The sequence below is a fragment of the Mesocricetus auratus genome, unplaced genomic scaffold (genome assembly GCF_017639785.1).
Source record: "Mesocricetus auratus isolate SY011 unplaced genomic scaffold, BCM_Maur_2.0 Super-Scaffold_100007, whole genome shotgun sequence".
Classification (NCBI taxonomy): Eukaryota; Metazoa; Chordata; class Mammalia; order Rodentia; family Cricetidae; genus Mesocricetus; species Mesocricetus auratus.
Window position 1 is genome coordinate 64,851,736 of NW_024429191.1, and position 23,272 is coordinate 64,875,007.

General features: G+C 39.4%; 1 protein-coding gene and 1 pseudogene across 1 annotated transcript in view; one reads left to right on the forward strand and one right to left on the reverse strand.

Moving 5' to 3' along the window:
- Positions 1-23,272, reverse strand: part of Vmp1 (vacuole membrane protein 1) — an 88,669-nt gene that overhangs the window by 30,139 nt on the left and 35,258 nt on the right. The window contains exon 7 of the mRNA XM_040749417.1: positions 16,066-16,197. Within this exon, the coding sequence (XP_040605351.1) occupies positions 16,066-16,197 (132 nt within the window). The remainder of the gene's footprint in view (positions 1-16,065; positions 16,198-23,272) is intronic.
- LOC121141077 lies at positions 9,788-13,192 on the forward strand (annotated as a pseudogene).

Here is a 23,272-nt window from a genome sequence, read left to right on the forward strand (position 1 = left end):
CATTTCTTAGTTTAAAAACAAACTGAAAAAGAAATCAATTCAACACAAGGACTATAACTAACAGAGGGGACTAGGGATGATGTTAGTTTTTCCTCTGGGGCAGAATCTATGGGAAGTTAATGAGGAACAAAGTGAAAAAAAAAAAAACTTTGGTTCTTTGAGGTACCAGGTGTCTTCCCTAGCTGGAAAGTATTATTTGTATAGCGTGACAACTCTTATCATGTTGATTTAGAGTAATACTGTCCATGCATTTTAACTTGCCTTTAAAACATCAAAGAAGAGAATTTTAATCTATGTATATTATTTGGCAATTATTTCACTGTAAAAACTCAGAAATGCCACCTCATTCCACCAGAAAACTCAGTTCCTAAAGCTTTTTTTTTTTTTTTGGTTTTATGAGACAAGGTTTCTCTGCATTGTTTTGCTGCCTAAAGCTTTAAAATAGTTCCTAAACATTTTCAACAAAAGCTGTCGTCTTTTTTGTTTGTTGTTTTTGTTTGTTTGTTTGTTTGTTTTTTGAGACAGGGTTTCTCTGTAGCTTTGGAGGCTGTCCTGGAACTCACTTTGTAGACCAGGCTGGCCTCGAACTCACAGAGATCCGCCTGCCTCTGCCTCCCGAGTGCTGGGATTAAAGGCGTGCGCCACCAACGCCCGGCAAGCTGTCATCTTTTACATCAAGTAGGATGAATAAGTCAAATAAAAATATGTACCAATAATATTTTAAAAACAAAAACAGATGAAGCTTATCAAAGAAACTTGCATATTAGGCATTCAATGTTCCAATTAAATATAAAAGGAAATTAACATTTTGTTTTAGTAATCTTGTAATATTTATGGGAACATTGTGAAGAGTCCAATTTGATTACTTCTTTAATTGTCATTTGTCATTTTATAAAAAAATCTGTACAAAACAAATTCCTTTTTATAGTTTCATTTCTCTGTGCTCATATTTCACAATCTTTATCTATTTCACAATTTAAGCGCCTGCCTGAGAGGCATGGTCATTCTCTGGACCTACTTAAGTAAGTAATATGCATTCACAATTAGTACTAGTACCATTTTCTGGTTTTCTCAGTTATAAACCAAATAAGGAAAGTTCCATTTCCCAACCTCACCCATAGTGACAATACATCTATCCAACTGCACTTTTGAAACAGCTAAAGGTATGAACCACAAATTCTCCAATGATGCAAGAAAATAAAGAAAAAAAAAAAGGACTCCATTTCTATTACCAGAGGCTTCAAGAATAGAGAAAAGGGGACAAATTTTAAATTACAATACCCCAGATTACTGCTTCTCTGTGTTTCTTCTTTCTAAGAAAGGGATTTAGGATTTAGGACAACTACAGGGCTGATTATAACTGGCCTGCAAAATGCTAATCTTTGACTCTAACATTTTAAGTAGAAACATATTAAATAATATTTATCTTCAAACAGTAACAGTAATTCTTTTTTATAACACAGAAAGTCCACGTTATTAGTTTTAGTCTGTTTGGAACTTGCTTTGTAGACCAGGCTGGCTTTGAATGTACAGAATCCACCTGTTTTGCCCTCTGCCCTCCAGTGTGTTGATGTATAGTGTGCCCCAGCATGCACAGCTGGAAAAGACCTCTTCAAAAGCAGCATTTAAATGAACATAATGATCCTGGAGAAAAATACTGTATTGTCTTAGAATCTTATGGATGTCTGAATAACCTGCCTTCTTTTCCTTTAATTGAAAACATTTTTTAAAATGTGTGTTCTGCCTGCAAGTATGTCAATGCCGTACATGTGTTTCTGGTGCCTATGGACACTAGAAGGTAGTACTGGATCCTCTGGGACAGGAGTTACAGATGGTGGGTGCTGGGAATCTGGTCTTCTGCAAGAACAGCAAATGCTCTTAACGACTGAGCCATCTCTATAGCCTCTACCTGCCTTCTTAACTATATTAAGATTTTATGCTAAAATTATTATATGCTAAAACTCTCAACTAACAGATCTTCTTGGCTTTCTTTTCTTTTTTAAAAATGTACTCTCTAAATGTATGTACACCTGCATACCAGAAGAGGGCACCAGATCTCACTATAGATGGTTGTGAGCCACCACCATGTAGTTGCTGGGAATTGAACTCAGGTCCTCTGGAAGAGCAGCCAGTGCTCTTAACCTCTGAGGCTACCCTGAGTTATATGAAATTGATCCAGTCTAAAAGAGAAACACAGCTCACACAAAGGTGATTCCAGCACTTGAAGTGACATGCCTTTAATCCCAGCACTAGGGAGGTGGAGCCTGGGAGGGGCATGGCTGTTGGAAAGAGGAATGGAGAGGTGAAAACTCTCTGGTGGCTGGCCGCTTTGCTTCTCTGATCTCTCAGCTTTCACCCCCTAGTATCTGACTTTGAGTTTTATTATTAAGACCAACTAGGATATGTGCCACATACTCTTGTCTATATTCCTAAATATGTACACACAACCTGCTCAGTCCATATAGTATTACTCATATGTACACAATTGCAGGGCTAAATCAGACAGTGGTGGCATGTCTTTAACCCCAGCACTCAGGAGGCAGAGGCAGGCGGATCTCTGGGAGTTCAAGGTCAGTCTGGTCTACAGAGTGAGTTCCAGGACAGCCTCCAAAGCTACAAAGAGAAACCCTGTCTCAAAAAACCGGAAAAAAAAAAAAAAACCCAACCCAACCCAAACCAAACCAAAAATCCCCACAAAACCAAAAAAACACAGCAGTTCTAACCACTTGATCCTTCCCTCTCTTTTACCATGCGATAAACTCTAATATATTCTCAGGCAACAAGGAGACCCTCATGGGCTATGGTCCATCTGTCTTGAACATCCCAGCCTCCAGAACTATAAGCCAAATAAAGTCTTGTTGTGTATAACTTACTCAGTCTGTGTTATTCTGCTATAGCAAGAGAGAACATGCTTCAATAGTATTTCTACAGATATTTATTTCAGTTACACATAATAAGCTCTAGAATGAAAAGTACATTGCATTTTGGCCTTTTGCAAAAGAATGTACCTAAACCATTATTGATTAAACCTCAACTTTGCCTATACTGTATTTCATGGCACTTGACCCAAATTATACCTTCAAGTATTATATAAAAATTGATCAATTAGCCGGGCAGTGGTGGCACACGCCTGTAATGCCAGCCTGCCTCTGCCTCCCAAGTGCTAGGATAACGGTGTGTGCCACCAGCGCCGGCCTTTGTCTTGAACTCTTGATCCTCGTGCATCACCTTCCTAAGTGTTTGGATTACAGGCATATACTACCATACCTAGTTTACTCTAACTTAATACTCTTTTTGTTTTACTGCTTTTTGTTTTTTTTTTGAGACAGGGTCTCACTATGTAACCCTGACTGTCCTACAACTCTCTGTGCAATGTAGACCCAGGCTGGCTTCAAACTTGCAGACATCCATTTGTCTCTGTCTCATGCTTAAAGGTGTGCATCACCACGCCTGGCACAGGCTGAGATTTCAGGGTTTTAAATGGACCCTGAAAGACTGAAGAGATGGCTCAGATGTTAGGAGAGATTGTTCTCAGAGGGCCAGAGTTCAGTTCCCTGAACCCATGGTGAATAGCTCACAACCTCTCTAACTGCAGCTCCAGAGGATCCAATACCTTCTATTGACTTCCATAACAGCCACACACGTGATACACATACTCAAACATACATTAATAAATGTAAAATAAATCTTTAAAATAAGTGGGGCTGGGGAAGAGAGCTCAATTGTAAAGCACTTGCTACAATTTCTTTCTTTCTTTTTTTGAAGATTTGTATCTATGAATTTTATTTTGGTTTGGAATGAGATTAGAATACTTTTTTAAAAAGTTATCCAGTTCACCAGTCCTAAAGTGGTTTTGTTGTTGTTGCATTAGTTATAAATAAGATTAGTATTAATTGTAACTAAAAAGGATCCATGGCCAGGTGTGGTAGTACACACCTTTATTCTCAGCACTCGGGAGGATAAAGGCAGGCAGACCTCTGTCAGTTCAAGGCAAAGTGAATTTCAGGACCACTAGGACTGTCACACAGAGAAATTCTGTCTCAAAAAACCAGAACCAAAAAAGAATCTACGTATACACACAAAGTATTGGGTACTGTAGATGTATAATTGTAATCTTAGTCTTCCATAGGATGAGTCAGTAGGATTCCAAGTATAGGACCACACTGAACTACACAAAGAAACCATGTCTCAAAAAAAAAAAAAACAACAAAAAAACAAAGCAACACATTCCTATGAATCTTCTATGCCAATAAATAACAATAATAGTCAGTCAGTGGGGAAAAAGAAAAAGGTCACAATGGGCTCAGATGAGCTTAAACTGAACACTCAAAGCTATGAAAACTAAGTTACAAAACAGTCAGAGACAGGAAATTGAGATTGATAATGAGTAAGGATATTGATCCTAGTAGCACACACCTGTACTCCCAGCACACATGAGGCAAAGGCAGGTGGGTCTATGGAAAACTGGGGTAGGTGAAGGACTGTTAAGTGAGACTAGCATAGGCCACATGTTAAGTTTGAGCTTCAAAACCTTGCTTCAAAAACAACAAAGGGTAAAGCAATGAAACACATTATTCTAGATAATTAATAATATGGTAACCAAAAACACACAAAAAATACCAATACATGGGAATTTGAGAAAGAACTATAGTCATGCAGTCCCTAATGATGAGGACATATCTTGAGAAATGCATAATTAGGCAATTTCATCATTATAAAACATGAACACCAACAAGTAGGTTTATATGATATCACCAGGTGATATAATCTTAAAACTGTCACAGATGGAAATGCCATTATATGGCACATTTCTGGGTGTGTGTGAGAGCTAAGGACTGAGAATTTCACTGGTGCTAAGACCATGCTCTGCTGCTAAACCACATTCTCCAGTCCAACACAATGTTTTGTCGGTAGTGCTGGAGATCAAATGAAGGGCCTGCACATAGTGTTTCAGTTTAAAATCAGAACAGTTGTGTTTTGCATTCCAAGATACAAAATAGGAAAAATGGAAAGAAAACTAATAAAAAGAAATTCCTAACATGCCTAGCAAGAAAAACTTCCAGATCTCTCATGACAAATTAAATACCCTGGCTAACTGAAAATCAACACAGCTCTGTCATCCTTCCATTTAATTCTGATCTTGAGCCACAACTCCCTTGAGGGCTTAGAACTTAAAGCACAGAGGGGGGCTTGCATTTTTAGCAGTAATGGTACCGATATAAAAACCCTCAGCAAAAATCAGAGCCATATACAGTCATAGAGTCCAAGTCTCAATAAAAGGAACTTTCTAGAGACATTTTACAAAAGGTGTTTGAAATACAAAACCTGAAAAGAAACCATTGTAAATTAGTTAACAGAGATAACTTAATGCTTACCTACTTATTTTTTTCATATCCGTAAACAGGTGTGGATATGAAAAGAACAAAGCAAACACAAAACAAAACCACTCTACTCCAATTTCCAAAGCAAACGAAGAAGATTTCTTAAATATTACCGTGCTTTCCTACTGACTGGGTTGTATTAACCTCTTATTTTTATTTGAAAATCAGGTGGTTTCAATTAGAATTGTTTCACTAATAAAACAAGCAAAACTTAATATCCTGAGAGTTAAGGATATGGCTAGAACACAATTTTGTTTTTTGTTTTTGCTTATTTATTTATTTATTTATTTATTTATTTATTTATTTATTTTTTTGAGACAGGGTTTTTCTGTGGCTTTGGAGGCTGTCCTGGAACTAGCTCTTGTAGACCAGGCTGGTCTTGAACTCACAGAGATCCGCCACCACTGTCCAGCTAGAACACAATTTGAAACATCCATTATTCTATTCTTTCTTGTCAGGAACAACTACTTCAGAATTTTCTTCTGTGTATATATTGTAGAAGAGTAAGCAGAAGAAATTATTAGGAGATTGGATTTAGATATTTTTAGTTTTTATTCTATTTCTTAAATAAGTAAGTGTGGGGGGGTAGGGTAGAGAGATGGCTCAGTGGTTAAGAGCACTTGTTGCTCTTCCAGAGGACCAGAGTTCAGTTCCCAGAACCAGCTGAGCATGAGATTCACAACTGCCTGTAACTCTAATTCCAGAGGATCCAACACTCTTCTGGCCTTTTCCAACACCTGAACCCATGCGCGCGCACACACATGCATAAATAAGTAATGCAATAAGTTTGATTGAAGATGACAAGATTAAATTCAGAAATGAACATGGAAGTCATGTATGGTGGTAAATGTCTGTAATCCTGACTGTATGAACCCAAAAACCTGAGTTCAATCCCTGAATCCCACAGCAGAAGGATAGTTGAACTCTGCCACACACATGCTGTGACAAATATGTCTCAGCCTCCATGCATAAATAAAAGAAAACTAAACAAAAAACACAGTATATAATAAAAAAGCATCCAAACCAAAACAAAACCCATAAAACGAGCACACAGAAAAGAAACAGACTCAGGAATACACCAGCAGCAGCAGCAACCTTCCCAGTGGTTACTCATTATGAAGTCACAACTATCTTTCTTGTACCAATGAATACAAGAAGAGTCAGAAAACCAAGAAAGAGTCAAATCTGGGAATGGGAATGACTAAAGAACAATTCAGCATTAAGCAAAAGTTTCTTGAGACAACAAATGAAAGAAGTGATGAAAAATCCTAATAAATCATGCTGTGTGCTCAAATGACAATGAACGAACATTAATCTTTTAAATTTTATTTTGGTGTATGAGTGTTTTGTCTGCATGCTGTGCCAGGTGTCTCTGTTGGATCCTCTGGAACTGAAGTTACAGACAGCTGTGAGCTGCCATACGGGTGCTGGGAATTGGACCCAGATCCCCCTGGAAGAGCAGCAAGCGCTCTTAATCACTGAGCATCTCCCTAGGCCTCCACAAGACATTTTAAGTATTACCTTTTTTTGCTGAATAAAATGCAAACTTGACAGACCCAATAGTTGAGATATTCTATAACAGAATCTCAGTGAGAGACCACTTAAGGGAGCAATAGATTAGCAGTTAAGAATACTGACTGTTCTTCCTCTCGCAGAAGAACTGGGTTCAATTTCCAGCACCCACATGGTGGCTCACAACCATCTCTGACCAGCGTCAGGGATCCAACACTCTATTCTGACCCCTACTCGAGGTGCACACACATGCATATAGGCAAACACTCAGACATTTGAAATAAAAATAAATCTTAAACAACAAATCCCTAAGTGTTTCTGGGTGTGTTTGGTTGAATCTGAAAGGAGAAACTAAGGAAGGCTAGGTAGCTTTGACAAGTCTAATGACACTAAGCCTCAAATGAACATTTCTAAAATACTTCATCAGTTTAACTCAATGCAAATAAGCAGGAGATCCTGAGAGGAGGACGCTTTTCCTAGGACCTCCTGACACAACAAACTGTAGCAGTTGCTGCAAAGTTTAATGCAAACCCTCTAGAGTCCCACGTTGACAAATTCTTTAACAAGCCCTGTGGTTACAGGGAAGCTGGTTTCACTCTGACTCACTCCTGCTCAAACAGTTTACTGGAAATGAAGGGGAGGGGGAATTTTCAGAGAAGTCATGTGATGGCCAGACAAACCACAACCAGCAAAAGGGTTCAACAGAGTTAAAAACAGGTCCCAGCAACAACTGGCACCCAGTGTTCAAATGACATTAAACACATGAAAATGATCCTTGTTTAGTTTCAGATCATCTATACCATGAGCTCTGTCATAAATCTTTGTATGAAAAGAAACAGATACTTCAAAGGGGAAAAACCAGCGGGCACTACAAGGTGTACGCAAATGCAGACACTTCACAGGAAAATGTGCTCAACAGAACAGAACAGAAATGGAATGCTAAAGCACTTGTCTAAGTGTCTGAGTAACCATTATCAAATGCTTTCCCACAATCTCCAAACCAAAGGATGAAACATTATTCTATCATTATCAAAAGAAAGTCCAAAGAACCCTTCATTTACACCTTATTCTTTGAAAGGGAAAATGTCTTTCTATGTCTAAAAAGAAAAGGCACTAGTTTTTGTCAAGACAGTGACAAGCTTCAGTTTTAAGGTTGTCACACCCCCCATTAATAAATCAATGCAAGAAACTTGAAATTCCTGACAGAATAATGATCTTATTAGGTAAAAAATTCTTTTAGTCTTAAATTTAATAAAAACTAGTAAGGGGAAAGATACTACAATTTATACTTACTGTGGGCATTTAGTTTTAATACATAGGTCAAGTGTAAATATTAGTCAAACATTGCCAGTTTAAAGAGAACATTCTCTTGAAATAAGACAAATCTAGAAACTATAAATTAATCTTTAAAGAGAGGCCCAATATAAGTAGTTACTAGGCAGCCTAAGGTAGGAAGAGCGACAGCCTGGAAAACTGAGCTGAGACACTGCCTGAAAACCAAACCCAACCCAAATGAAACAGGAGGCCTGGGAATGTAGTTCAGTGTTAACAATGTGTGGCTCAGGCTGACTCTTCAGGGCAGGGGGAGGTGGAAGAAGGCTCCTGGGTGATACTCAATAGAGAGACAAGCTAATTAGAATGAATATGGAGAGAAAATAGCATTTTACTAAAAGATGAAGTCAGACCTTTACATTTCTGATTCTGATAGTAAGAATACAAAACAGCACAGCAGAGTACTAAAATATATAAAACAACAAGTTTTACAAAGTCAGCAATTCAGCACTAACCCGCCCCCTCCAAAACAAAAACCCACAAATGGCAGGTCATTTGGACAGATGGTATTAGGCAATCTAATAGATAGCAATCTTATCCAAAACATAGTCTTCCAAGTAAATATGTACAACATTCCTATTCAATTGTGTCAGTTATATACACAAGAATAACACAGCCAGGCTAGACTCCCTTTCTATTGCCTCTGTAGTATCCAACAAGATAATCTTTTAACACACCAAGAAAATGAGTTACCTCTGTTTCCAACTCAGCTTGCACAGACTAGGCAACTGCTCTCCCACTAAGCTACAGTCTTTATCCTCTAATATGTTGTCAGTATCTTTGTCTTTGGTTATCGAGCCTATAGAATCAACAAATTCCGTACAAATTTTCATGTTTCTTCAATTTTAGTGATGGGATGGGAGATGGTGATTGTAACTAGGGACTGGACAATGCTTAAGCACACTATTATTAGGGTGCAAAAAGTTGTTTTAGTCAATAGGAGCTAAAACTTCCAGGAGCCGGAGTGATGGCTGGTTTGGTGGTAAAGAGCACTTGCTATTCTTCCAGAGGACCCAAGTTTGGTTCTCAGCACCCATGTCAGATGGTTCACAAACACCTGTAACTCTCCAGCTTCAGGGGATTAGATGTCCTCTTCTGGCCTCTAGTAGTACCCAACACAGAGATGTACGAATACCCTGCCATCTATATGTGTGTATAAAAATGAAAAGAAAACCATAAAATCTTTTTTAAAAGCTCTTACAGGGGCTGGAGAGTTGGCTCAGTGGTTAAGGGGTCCCAGGAGGAAGAGGCAGGTGGATCTCTTTGAGTTCCAGGACAGCCAAGACTATATATAGAGAAAAATTGTCTCCAAAAACCCAAAAACCAAAACCAAACAAACAAAAGAAGCCACTAGAAATGTTAAGTAGGTACTGAGACATGTTTGAACGAGTCATTCAGAAGCAAAGGAGCACAGAGATGATGACTGAAGAGGGAGGCAAACGAAAAATTCAAGTGACTGAGATAGTATTCTATTAGCAGTTTTCAAATTTTATGAATTTTGCCTGCATGTGTCTTTCTTTTTAAAAATCTATTTATGTCATGTGTATGAGCATTTGCCCTACATGTATGTACATGTAACATCTGTGTCTGGTACGCGAGGAGACCAGAAGAAGGTGTGGGGTCCTCAGGAATTGGAGTTACAACTGTTGTGAGCCACCTTGTGGGTACTCAGGTCCTCTGGAAGTGGCTAGTACTCTTAACTGCTGAGCCATTTCTCCAGCCCCACTTAGTTAATTTTTTTTTTAAGCACTGGGGAAGGAACCCAAAGATAAATCAGATTTTAACTTGAGGCAACTATGAAGATGACAATAAGGTTACAAATGAGGGCTGGAGAGATGGCTCAGTGGTTAAAATTACAGGTTATAGCCAGGGAGTGGTGTTACACACCTTTAATCTCAGCACTCGGGAGGCAGAGGCAGGCAGATCTCTGTGAGTTAGAGCCCAGTCTGGTCTACAGAGTGAGTTCCGGGACAGCCTCCAAAGTCTGGGGGGAGGGGCGCAAAAACAAAAACAAACAAATAAACAAAAAACAAAAAGAAGCACCAGTTATTCTCCCAGAGAACCTGGGTTCAATTCCCAGCTCCCATGTGGCAGCTCAAAATGTTTTGTTTTGTAATTTTAGTTCCTGGGATCTGATCTTATCTCTTTTCTGGCCTCTCTGGGCTCCTGTCATCCATGCAGTACACAGACGCACATGGAAGCAAAATAACTATATAACAAAATTAGCCAGGTAGTAGTGGTGCAGACCTTTAATCCAGGCACTTGGGAGGCAGAGGCAGGTGGATCTCTGTGAGTTCAAGACCAGCCTGGTCTACAAAGCGAGTTCCAGGACAGACTTCAAAGCTACAGAGAAACTCTGTCTCAAAAAACCAAACCAAAATTATAAAACAAGTTACAGCTGCTAGGATCAAAGGCAAAACATGGTCATAACGACAATGATAAAATCTAGCATGAAACTGTTCACAAAACATAGGAAGAGCCATCTATAATACAACTGGGGAGGGGAGTGCTGAACACAGATTTTGTGTTTGTGTGGCAAGTAGCATTCGCCTCTAGACTTTTTATTTTGAGATGAGGGTCTCACTAAGATGCCCAGGTTGGCCCCAAACTTGTGATCTTTTAGCCTCAGCCTCCCCAGTACTAGCAGGATTACAGACCCACACTACAGGTCTAGTTTAGAACTTAACTTTTGAAAACACTGGATGTTCAAGGCCACAGGAAGCTACACTTATTCATTCCTAGCTCCCATAGGTATAGAGTAAGAACAGGACAGAAATCCAAGATCAAAAGGAAGTCACTTTAGTGGAAAAACAGTCTAACCTCAATACAGCACTCAAAAAAGAAATTACATAATTATAAGGAATCTAAAAACAAATCAACACATCATTGTCCTTTCTTTTAAAACACGAAATCTAAACATTAATCAGACGTAGAATTTAAGTAAACATGTGGCTTGAACACTGTTACTGAGCAACAATTTCAGTAAAATCTACATGTTCTCTTTAACCCACTTGGAGAGCACATGGCAAAGCAACCAGTGACAAGGTTGTGTGTATGTGTGTTTGATTTATTTAGACTTCCTGATAGTAAATTTATACTATTAAAGTACTTTACCTTCAAGAATTAAAATAAAAAACTACTTCAGACAATCGTTAATGTTTTACAGTTATTCACTTTACTTTATTGTTTTAAGTACAGTTGATCCACGTTCCCGTTTCCTGCTCCTATCAAGCTACAGTTCTTACATCTGTCTATATGAGCAAATTCCAGTCCAATGTCAGAGAGGTTGTATAATCATTCTGGTGCTATTTCTAAAGCACTTTTAAACTATCAGTAAGAAGGCACTATGGAAGATATACCAAGCTAGCAAGTCTTGAATATGCCATTTACAGCTACTTAGCCAAAACATGAGACAAAATTAAATCAACTGGAAGCCAGGCTGGTGGTACAGGGTTGTAATCCTAGCTACTCAGTAGTATGAGGCAGGAAGACAGCAAGTGCAAGGATACCCAAGGTTACCTAGGAAGTTGAAGGTCAGTGTGGGCAACTTAGTTTGACATTAATCTCAAAATAAAAAGCAAGCTGGGTGGTGGTGGCATACACTTTTAATCTCAGCACTCAGGAGGCAGAGTCAGGTGGATCTCTGTGAGTTCGAGACCAACCTGGTCTACAAGAGCTAGTTCCAGGACAGCCTCCAAAGCCACAGAGAAACCCTGTCTCAAAAAAACAAATAATAAATAAATAAAATAAAAAGCAAAGAAGAGGCTGAGAATACAGCTCAGTGATGGACTAATTACTTGCCTGGCATGTGCAAGATCCTAGGATTGATTGTACCACATAAAAGAAAGATAAAAACATATTCAGCTGGGCGTTGGTGGTGTACGCCTTTAATGCCAGCACTCGGGAGATCTCTGTGAGTTCAAGGCCAGTCTGGTCTATAGTGCAAGTTCCAGGACAGCCTCCAAAACAATACAGAGAAAGCCTGTCTCGGAAAACAAAAACAAAACAAAACAAAATAAAAAAACAAAACAAATTCAGTTGGAAGAAGTGACAGAAAGTAACTTGTTAGGGAGAAAAATCAGGTCCCTACATCTCACCATATGTAGAATTATTTTAATGCTTCAAGCTTTCATTTCACATTGTGTTTTCTGAGATAGGGTCTTAGTATTTATTTAGCTCAGGTTGGTCTTGATTGGCTCCCCTGGACCTGGAGTTACAGGTGGCTGTGAAATCAGTGTAGGTGTTGGGAACTGATCTGGGTCCTCTGGAGGAAAAGGAAGTGCCATTAATTCCTGAGCTGCCTCTCTAGCCCCTGGCTCTTTATCTATTATAGCATTAGGCCTAGTGAAATTATTGCTAAATTGTGGTATGGTAAGCACAATGCTAATCCCTAGGCCAGAAAACGGGCTTGGACTTCAGCTAGGTGATCCACTGGCCCTGTGATCTTGAGTGTGTTTCTTTACTCAAATCAGGGAGAGGCCAGGCATAGTAGAATAACCCCAGCCCCTAGAAAGACAAAGTCAGGAGGCTCACCGAAGCCCAGAATTTGGGCCCAATCTGGGTAATACAGTCAGATTTTGCATCTGCTGAAAAGGAAAATTAATCTCTTGTTCCTGTCCTTTCCAACTTGGACCCAGCAGAACCACTTCCACAAAGAAGGGTGGCAAGATGAAAGGTCATTCTGCTGTCAATGAGGTGGTGACCCAAGAACATACAATCAGCATCCAAAAGACAAGGAGAGGGCTTCATAAAGCGTGCCCCTGTACATCAAAGGAACCTGGAAATCTGCCATAAAGGAGATGGGAACTCCTGATGTGTACACTGATACCAATGGAGTAAGGAATGTTCCATACCATATCCATGCATGTATGCCCAGAAAACATAATGCGGATGAGGACTCACCAAATAAGCTCTACACATTAGCAACTTACATGTCTGTTACCATGTTCAAAAGTCAATGTGAGTGAGGACTAACGTGCTGAATCTCAAATAAAGGTGCAGATCTGCCAACAACAGCAACAACAAACCAAGACGGAACCAGGTGTCATTTACCTCACAGTACAGCAAGGTAACTCATTCAACTGTCCAACACACAGGCTTTTATTGATCTTAGAAAATTACTAAAAGCACAGTTATCATGTGTGAGTTAATATTTTTCTTATTATTTTACCAAATAATTTTCTAGTTTGTATGGCAATTAATGTTACTATAACTGAAATTGTGAGCAAACATTTCAAATAGAATGTTCTTAAGGAGCACAAGGCTGGCTGGGTGGTAGTGGTGGTGCACACCTTTAATCCCAGCACCCAGGAGACAGAGGCAGGTGGATCTCAGTGAGTTTGAGGCCAGCCTGGTATACAAAGTGAGTTCCAGGACAGCCAGGACTGTTACACAGAGAAGTCCTGTCTCAAAAAACAAAAACAAGCAAACAAACAAACAAACAAGCGCACACGGCTAGGGATGTAGCTCAGTGAAGCAGTCTGTCTAGCAAATGAGCAAGGCCCCAGCTTCAATCTTCAGCACAGCAAGAACACAAAGGCTATAGGCGTACAACTTCTGACTTAAAGGACATGAGATACATATAGTTTGCTTTCTTCACTTTCAAGATAAGCAAATAGGAAGACAGGGAGTAAGAAATGCATAGTTATCCTAAAAAAATCATTTTTGCAATTACTAGCATAAAGCCAAAAAAGATAAAAAAGCCCAAATCTCATAATCATCAGAAGTATTGTATGCCATATCATCTAATTTTCAAAGCTCAAAAGAGATGAAGTTGAATTAGAAAAGCTCCAACTAAAATAACAAAAATAATCAGGGCCATAGAGAAGCAGGAAAAGATCAGCACTCTCACAGTGTGTAGGTCAAGACTAACTGTTCAGAGTCTCCAAGAACTCCAATTATAGTCACAAGATAAAGCATGACTGATGTCTTTCTTCATCACATTCCAGGTCTGAGGTTTTGAAATTGAGCTTTTCAGTGGCAATGAGCTTATGGAATGCATTATCTCCAAATAAAAAAAGTGTCAAGAATGAAATGAGTCATAAAGTCTGCTGTTGTAACCCATGTAGGGAGTGCTATGGGCAAGATCTTTGAAAGGTACTCCACAGAGACAAGGCACTCACGGCACATCTGTGAGCAGGACGGACTGCTGTTCTTGTTTGGAACCATTAACTATTAATAGGGCGGTTGTGTTACTCAGCTAATCAAATAACTGACACTAAAACAATTCCTACTGAAAAATAACTCAGAGATGGGGAGATAGCACAGCTGCTAAGGCTGGCAAAGCACTTGCTACAATCATGGGGATCCCAGCACTCATGTAGATGGGTGGGGGCTCACTGGCCAGTCAATCCAGCCTACCCCATGAGCTCCAGAACAAGTAAGAGACCGTCTCTTGGGACAGTGAGATGGCTCAGCAGGCACAGGTGCTTGCTATCAAGCCTGACAACCTGAGTTTGAGTTTGGACCCACATAGTAGAAGGTAATCAAGTTGTTCTTTGATCTCCACATAGCACAATAACATGCATTATCCTCACTCCTGAACTAAATAAACATAAAAAACTAAAGACTTAGAACTGAATTGCCCCTCTCAATACCACCACCAGAGCTGAAAATGCCTTCCATGATCAAGTACAGGAAGTGATTTTTTTTCTTCCATGCTCCTCCTGTTTGATGTTTTCTTTTGGAGACAATGTTGTTCTCTTAAGTTTCTGTTTAATTTGAAATTGCAAAGTTATCAATTTCAGCCATATAAAGTTTGTCAGACACAACTGTAGAGAGAGGGAGCAAAAAGAGTTCCCTTTGCTTAATGGTCACAGCCTTACCTGCCTTTTTATTTGTGGCGCACTCCCCCCTCCCCTCCTTTCCTTTCCCTTCCTTCTTGGTTTTTCCAGACGGGGTTTCTCTGCGTAACAGCTCTAGCTATCCTGGAACTTGCTCTGTAGACCAGAGATCCACCTGCCTCTGCCTCCCAAGTCTGGGACTAAAGGTACACCACCACTGCCCAGCAATCTGTAGTGTTTTCTAAGGCCATCCTTAAAGACTCACCATTTACCAACATTCTGAGGTATTTTCCTATGAATAAACCACCACAGGATGTATCAGGCAACAAAACAAACAACAACAAAACCCTTAGTCAATTACCAGGTTTGGCTTACCCTGCCCACTTAAGGATATACTCTTTAGAACACTCAAAGATGAAGAAGGACTAATTTGAATTGCTAAAGCATAATGACCAAGCTTTTTCCTTATTTGACACTTTCATCACTGTTTAACCCAAGGCTGTTTTCAAGGAGGAAAACAGAGCTAGCCAGAATTGGTTGTCGTACTTACTGTAAGCCCGTGATCCTTCTGAGTTCAAGGTCATCTTGGGCTACAAAACTATATTTTACCTCAAGAAATAAACAAAGCCCAATAGTAACCTACAAAAAGAACTTAGTTGTGGTAGGTGTGCATACATACATACAGACACATACACAGCAAATAGGTGACACTTATCTGTTCCCAGGGGGAGATAAGTAGCTTTTTATCTACTTACTACTAATCTGTAAGGGAAAAAACCCACCGACAAAGGGTATGTTTAGGCTTCCCCCTGCCTCTTCCAAGTACTAGGGACAGGACTCAGGGTCCCATGCATGCTGTGCAAATATTGTATCAGGAACCTACACTCCCAGTCCCTAATCATCAGTTTCACTTTTAGTAATTCTGCATATTCTGTTCCAAGTTCTATTGTGTTTTGTTTTCCCTTAGGCAGTTTTCTTTCTTATAGCAACTACTAACCATTCTACCTTAGTAAGAGCTGAGTCAGGAACTGTAGTTCCATTTCCCCCATTGTTCTTACTTGTGCACCCTCTGCATGTTCCAGCATTTCTTCAAATTCCTGGTACTCTTCATCATCTGGTTCAGTACCTGAGAGGCGAGCTGCCCTGGCCATGAAATACGGAGGCAGCTCTCCAATGGCTGTACCAATGCCCTGCGTGGGAAAAAACAAACTCACTGTGAGGTTTAGTTTGCAGCACAATGACACAATAAATCAAATTATATTTCTCTATATTTCCAAAAGCATTTTGGGATACAATGTATACACCTGCTACATAATTCAAAATTTGAGAGTCTGAATCCTAGTCCTAATTCTGACTAGCAAGCAAGGTAATAATAACTAAACAAATTCTGAGACACTCCTGGGCACATGACAGACTCAATACAGCATCTCTCCTTAGGTTTTGGTGTTTTTCTTAGTACTTCCTTCACTTTTTAACCCAAATGATGTAATAGGAAGAAAGTCGCCATCACTTGGAAGGCACAGACAGGACAATCAGAAGTTTGAAGCTATCTTAAAAAACAAAACCAAACCCTTCAAACCTGAAACAAAAACCACCAGTACAGTCATTAGATTAAAATTCTCTAGGACATTTCAGATATTATCAATATAGCCCCCCCCCTTTAAAAAAATAAAGCCTTGAAACAAATTGCAGCCAAGAAAACTTAGTATCAGGATGGGTAATTGTTACTACAGGATTTTAAAATGTTGCATTTTCTCAGAGTGATTCACATTTTAGTTACTTTGTAGATTTATTTTTTTGAAGAGAAGGTTTTCGTAGTTGTTGTTTTTCGGTTCAGGGCTTAAAGATGAAAACAAAGTTTACAGACTTAAGTAGCTTAAATACCAGACAGGCCATAATATGACAGAGACAGTCTCTGGGGAAGCCTTCACCCTGAGCCAAACAGACCTGGTCTTCTTCTCTGAGTCACAGGAAAAAAAGGGTTTGCTATTTCATAAAACAAACTTAACTCTTGCAGCTTGCTCTGTTCTAAATGCTTTGGAAGAACCCCTGAGGGGTTCAAAGGACACACAGCTCTTGTAAAGGTCCCAAGTTCACTTCCCAGCACCCACATGTGTCAGTTCACAACTGCCTGAAACTCCAGTTCCAGAAGATCTGACCCCTTCTTTCTGCCTCTGCAGACAATTGCACTCATGTGTGCACACATTCACATATATACATATGGCTAAATTATGATTAAAAATAAATTTTAAAAAATAGCCAGGTGTGGTGATGTATCCCTTTAATTCCAGAACTCATCAGGCAGAGGCAGGCAAATGTCTTTGAGTTTGAGGCCTTATCTAAAAAGAATCCTTGAAAGAAATTATCAAATTTAAGCATTTTGTGTCTTTAGTGTGTAAAGCCAACAGTCTCCAAGTATAAATCCATTATCTGCATGTGAAATAAGAACTCTGAAAAACAAAGTGCCCCAAAATAAATCTGTGTTGAGAAAGAGAGGAAGGAGTAAGGTCAGGAGTATGGAGGGGAAAAAAACAAGAGAAGGTAATGTTGATCAACTTTAGAGGACAACAAAGAAAGAAGCCATTGATTTTTTAAAGTACAAAGGATTAAATATTTATCCTTATTTTCATATATGAACTTAATCTCAGGGTAACCAAATTAGATTAGCTGGATATGGAGGCGCATGCCTGTAAGCCTCTGTTTAGGAGGAGGTTGGATAAGGGTACAGGAATTTGAAGACAATCTGGGCAGTAGAGTAAGACACAGTCTTAGAGGAGAAAAAGGTATTTATTTTAACTAATAACAAAAGGAAAATCATGCACTTGGAACACTACTATTTTATGAATGACAATAAATAACAAACAAATACTGGATTGTCACCAGTCCTAATGTCATAAAGGGGTCATAATTGTACCTTGAGACCTTGAGACAGAAATACACAAGCTTTCCTAGTGTTTTGCTTTGTTTTTTGGTCCACTCCCAAGACATGATTTCTCTGTGTAACAGCTCTGACTGTCCTGGAACTTGCTCTGAAGACCATACTGGTCTTGAAGTCACAGACATTTGCCTGCCTCTGCCTCCCACGTGCTGGGATTAAAGACTGGTACCATTATTACCTTGTAAAAACTATTTCTGTTAAAATATAAATTATAATGAGACCCTGTCTCAATTAAAACAAACAAACACACAAACACCCCTAAAACTAAAACCAAAAAACTCAGCCGGGCAGTGGTAGCACATTCCTTTAATTCCAGCTATCAGGAGGCAGAGGTGGGGGGATGTCTGTAAATTCTAGGACAGCCAGGGCTGCTACACTGAGAAATTCTGTCTCCAAACATCCACCCCCTACACACACCAAAAAGAAAATTTAATAAGTCAGGCATTGTGGTACATGCCTTTAATCCCAGTACTTGGGAGGCAGAGGTAGGTACATCTCTATGAGTTCAAGGCCAGCATGGTCTATAGAACATGTTCCTGGACAGACAGGACTTTGCCCCTGTCTCGAACCCCCCCAAAAAAGGAAATGACTTTAAAAGACTAATACTAATTCCTTTATTCCTTTTACTATGTATTTTAAATTCCTGTGATCTATTAATTTAAGCCCTAAGGGTAATATATTCACAGATAGAATATGTGAGATTTAGTTCTAAGATAACAGTTGGTCAAGACAGGCAAGCATTGTTGAAGTTTGGTAAAAGTACATTAAGTTCATTTTATTACTTTCTGCACTTTTAGGAAACTTAAATTAGCAACAGTGACACCTCATTGGCTACAAAACTGCCAATGTGCAAAGCTGAACTTTTCCATAATAGAAAGTGGAGGGCAAGTTCACTACAACACTTTAGTTCAAGTGTGAACTTCTCTTAAGTTCCTGTGTGAAGTCAAATGTCAACCATTCTGAAAATCATCTGATTCAAACTTGTGACCAATTTCCTAAAACCTAGTAAGGAAGTAGCATAATGCAGTGAAAAGAAATCAAGAGCTGTGTCTGCTCTTAGTTGATCACATCCATTTCCATATCTTAATAGAATGTTCATAGTTTTCACAATAGAAAAAGAATGGTATCATGTCAGTAGTAATCTACTGTACAAATAAATAAAAGGAATACACTAATTCAGGCAGGTTCTCAAAACTCAATACATTAGACACAAAGTTAGTTACCTCAAATTAGGCACTGAAGACAGAGACTTCCACAATTTTTTTTCCCCAAGACAGGGCTTCTCTGTATTGTTTTGGAAGCTGTCCTGGAACTCGCTCTGTAGACCAGGCTGGCCTCGAACTCACAGAGATCCGCCTGCCTCTGCCTCCCGGACTTCCACAATTCTTAAAAGTAATTTTATAAGGGTGAGGCTGTAACTTACTTGGTGAATTGCTGCCTATCATACATGAAGCCCTGGGTTTGACACCAGTATAGCATAAACTGGTAAATGCATATAATCTCAACATTTGAGAGACAGATAGACACAAGTGGATCAGACATCAAAGTCATCCTTGGCTACATTGTGGGTTCAAGGCCAGTATGAGACATGGGAGACCTTTTCTCAATAATAACAGTGACGATAATTTTCTAATTCCCTTTTGAAAGATTTATTTAGTTTTAATGTATATAGGATGTGGGTCCTGGGGATAGAATTTGGGCCACTAAGATTGATGGCATGTGAGCCATCTACTGACACTAAAAACCCTTTGTAATTGTTTATAAATAAAAACATGTTAGTTCAGATTTAATTAAAAGAGAAGGAAGCTTTATTTTATTATAAAAAAATATTCACCTAGCACTGAAAGTAACAAATCAAAAAAGGCAAGCAATCCTTGTAATCATCACCCTGAAGCTCTTGCTCCTGGGACAGGTGAAGGATCTAATGTACACAAAATATGAGAACCAAGTGATAGCACAGCATCTCCTTCGTGTGTTAACATTAGTCTTTGCACTAACGCTGCACGTACTGAGAAAGTTCTATCAAGTAGATTTATAAGCAGCATTGTAGTCTTTTTTTTTTTTTTGAGACAAAGTTTCTTGTGTAGCTCTGTCTCTGTCTGGAACTCACTCTATAGGCCAGGCTGGCCTCAAACTCACAAAGATCTGCCTGTCTCTGCCTCCTGAGTGCAGGAATCAAACGCATGCATCACCACTGCCCAGTTGCATTGAGGTCTTACAATCAAGAAATGTTACGTTTAATGGCGAAAGTCTGGACAGCAGACCTCCTAGAAACTACGGGTTTTTTTCTTCAATATTTTATTTATTTATTACATATACAGTGTTCTACCTACATTCCGGAAGAGGGCACCAGGCTGAATTGTAGATGGTTGTGAGCCACCATGTGGTTGCCGGGAATTGAACTCAGGACCCCTGGAAGAGCAGCCAGTGCTCTTAACCTCTGAGCCATATCTCCAGCCCCGAAACTACAGTTTTATATTATTAGAATGCTAACATTCTTTAATCACAAAGCCACTTTCAGTAACTACTCCAACTACAAACATGAGAGATTAAATAAGCAAAGGCTTAGACAGTTACCTTTGTATCACCAAGGGAGTCAAAGTTCTTACAGCAATGATTAGAAAACAGCTATACCATCTAATGACATCACCACTGTTCTGCAAATAAAATTTGCTTGCAGTTTCCATGAAATAATTTTTAAAAAGTTTTATTTATTTCTATTTTATGTACACTGGTGTTTTGTCATGCGTGTCGGGAACCCTGACTGGAGTTACAGTCTTGAGCTCCCCGTATGGTACTGGGAATTGAATCCAGGTACTCTGGAAGAGCAGTCAGAGCACTTAACGCCATCTCTCCAGCCCCCATGAGATTACTTTTTTAACTAATTGTTTCCTTTTTCCTTTTTGAGGGTCTCATTGTGTCACTCTGACTGACCTGGAACTCAGTGATTCACTGGCTTTTGCCTCTCTAGTGCTAGGGTTTAAGGCATGTACCACATGCTCAGTTTTTTTTTTAAAGTTCTTAAAGTTAGTATATATACAAAGATGGATGTTAGTTTTAAACAGCCTTATGAATGAAATTCTGACAATTCTATAAAATGGGTTAAACTTGAAAACATTACAAACTAAGAACAAAGGAGGAGGTACCAACCTATGATTCCCTAATTAAGATATGCACAGCAGACAACTCCACAGAAATACAAAACAGAGCAGAGGTTCTCAAGGTCAGGAAAGAGGATGGAATGAGAATTTCTTTTCCAGATGACAAAAAGCTTTAGAAATGAATAGTGGAAATGGTTAGATTAAATTGGAAATGTGGGCTGGGGAGATGGCTCAGAGGTTAAGAGTGTTGGCTGCTCCTCCACAGGTGCTGTGTTCAATTCCCAGCAACCACATGGTGGCTCACAATCATCTATAATGAGATCTGGTGCCCTCTTCTGGTCTTCAGGTATACATGCAGGCAGAACATGGTTTACATAATAAATAAATACCCCCCCCCCCCCACACACAGGGTTTCTCTGTATTGTTTTGGAGGCTGTCCTGGAACTCGCTCTCTAGACCAGGCTTGCCTCGAACTCACAGAGATCTGCCTGCCTCTGCCTCCCGGGTGCTGGGATTAAAGGCGTGCGCCACCAACACCTGGCAATAAAATCTTAAAATGTGCCTTTATGCTATTGAATTACATGGCTAAAATAGGAAACATTGCCATGTGTATTTTATCCCAAAGAGTGAAGCTCTCTCAGAGTTACCACAGACTGAAGTTCTCTGAGAGTTACCATGTGTACTTTGGACTCTCCTGCTCTGGTAACATGCCAACCTCACTGCCTCCTCCAATCACTGTCTCCTCAACTGAACACTGGGTCCTTATACAGATGAGGGCAAATTCCAGTACTACACCATAAAATTCTTCTTTATAGAACCCATCACAGTTTTTGCTTACATTAAAACCTCCTGCCCTTAAATGCCTAGTAATTATCTGCAAAATTCATGAATGAAAAGCAAACTTGAGAAGGCCTGAACTGGTTAGACAAATTATAGGCATTCAAAAGATGCTGATGGCAGTGTCCATGCTACTATAAGTGACCTCTCACCCATGCTCTTGTATGTAACATGGATGAAACTCCCTTCCTCCCCAAATAGGGATGTGAAAAAAGGGGTCCTAATTGGGAAAAGAAAAAAGATGAATGGGAGAGGTAATGTGGAAGGGGAAAGATACAATCAAAATACATTTTATACATCTATGAAAATGTCAGGATGAGACCTGTTAGTCTATACACTAACAAATGCATTAAAAGAAGAATGCAGACAGGGCAGGGTTGTAGCTCAATGGCACAGTACTTATCAAGCATGCATGAGCCGGCCCTGTGCTCAGCACCTCACTGCTCCCTCCCTACTTCAAATGTTGCTGTATTTTGGACCTGGAATGCCTTCTAAAGGCCTGGAATGCAAGGGTTATCCCTAGAGTGGGACTATCAGGAGGAGGTGAAACCTTGATGAAGTGAGGCCACATGGAGCCCAGTGGTAATGGATTAGAATTCCTCAAACTGAAAGCCAAAAGAAACCTTCCTCTTTATCTCAGGTATTTGTTATACTAACAAATACTCACACAGATGCAAACTGAAAAATACCCAACGATAAATCTATCAAACAATTCCTTCTATGTGCTCCAAAGGACATATGAACAAGGTGGAAGTGAGGAAATAACTAGAAGTGACAGAGATGACAATGGCTTTGGTGACTGAGCATACTCTATAAGGGCATCTAAAATGATAATGACTGTATTGATACAACATACGCATGATAGTGAAGTCTATAAGGATATTTTAATTTGAAAATTAGATTAAAAACTTTCAAGCAAGACATCAAACAAGTCATTCCTCTAAAAAAAACAAACAAACAAACATGTAAGTGAACACAAAATCAAACTATAAAATTAGGCAAACTCTAGGAATCAGGGCCACTGAACATTCTAAATTAGGTTTCCATACCTAGGAACTGTTGACATTTTAAGAATGTGTGCCACTAATAATGTAAAATACACTGACATTCACTGTGTTTACTAATACTAAGTAATTAACACTGCTTTTAATATTTTTTCATCAAATAGAGACTCTGTACTTAGGGGCCGGAGAGATGGTTCAGTGGTTAAAAGTGCTTTTTGCCAGACTTCAGTTCCCAACACCCATGGTGGGTGGGTGGCTTACAGCCATATATAACTCCTGCTGTATACCCTCTTCTGGCTCCCTCCACACACACCCTCCAGTGACCACACACATACTGGGACCTCTAAAAATGAAAAGAAGAAACTTTGTTCTCATTAAGCATTAA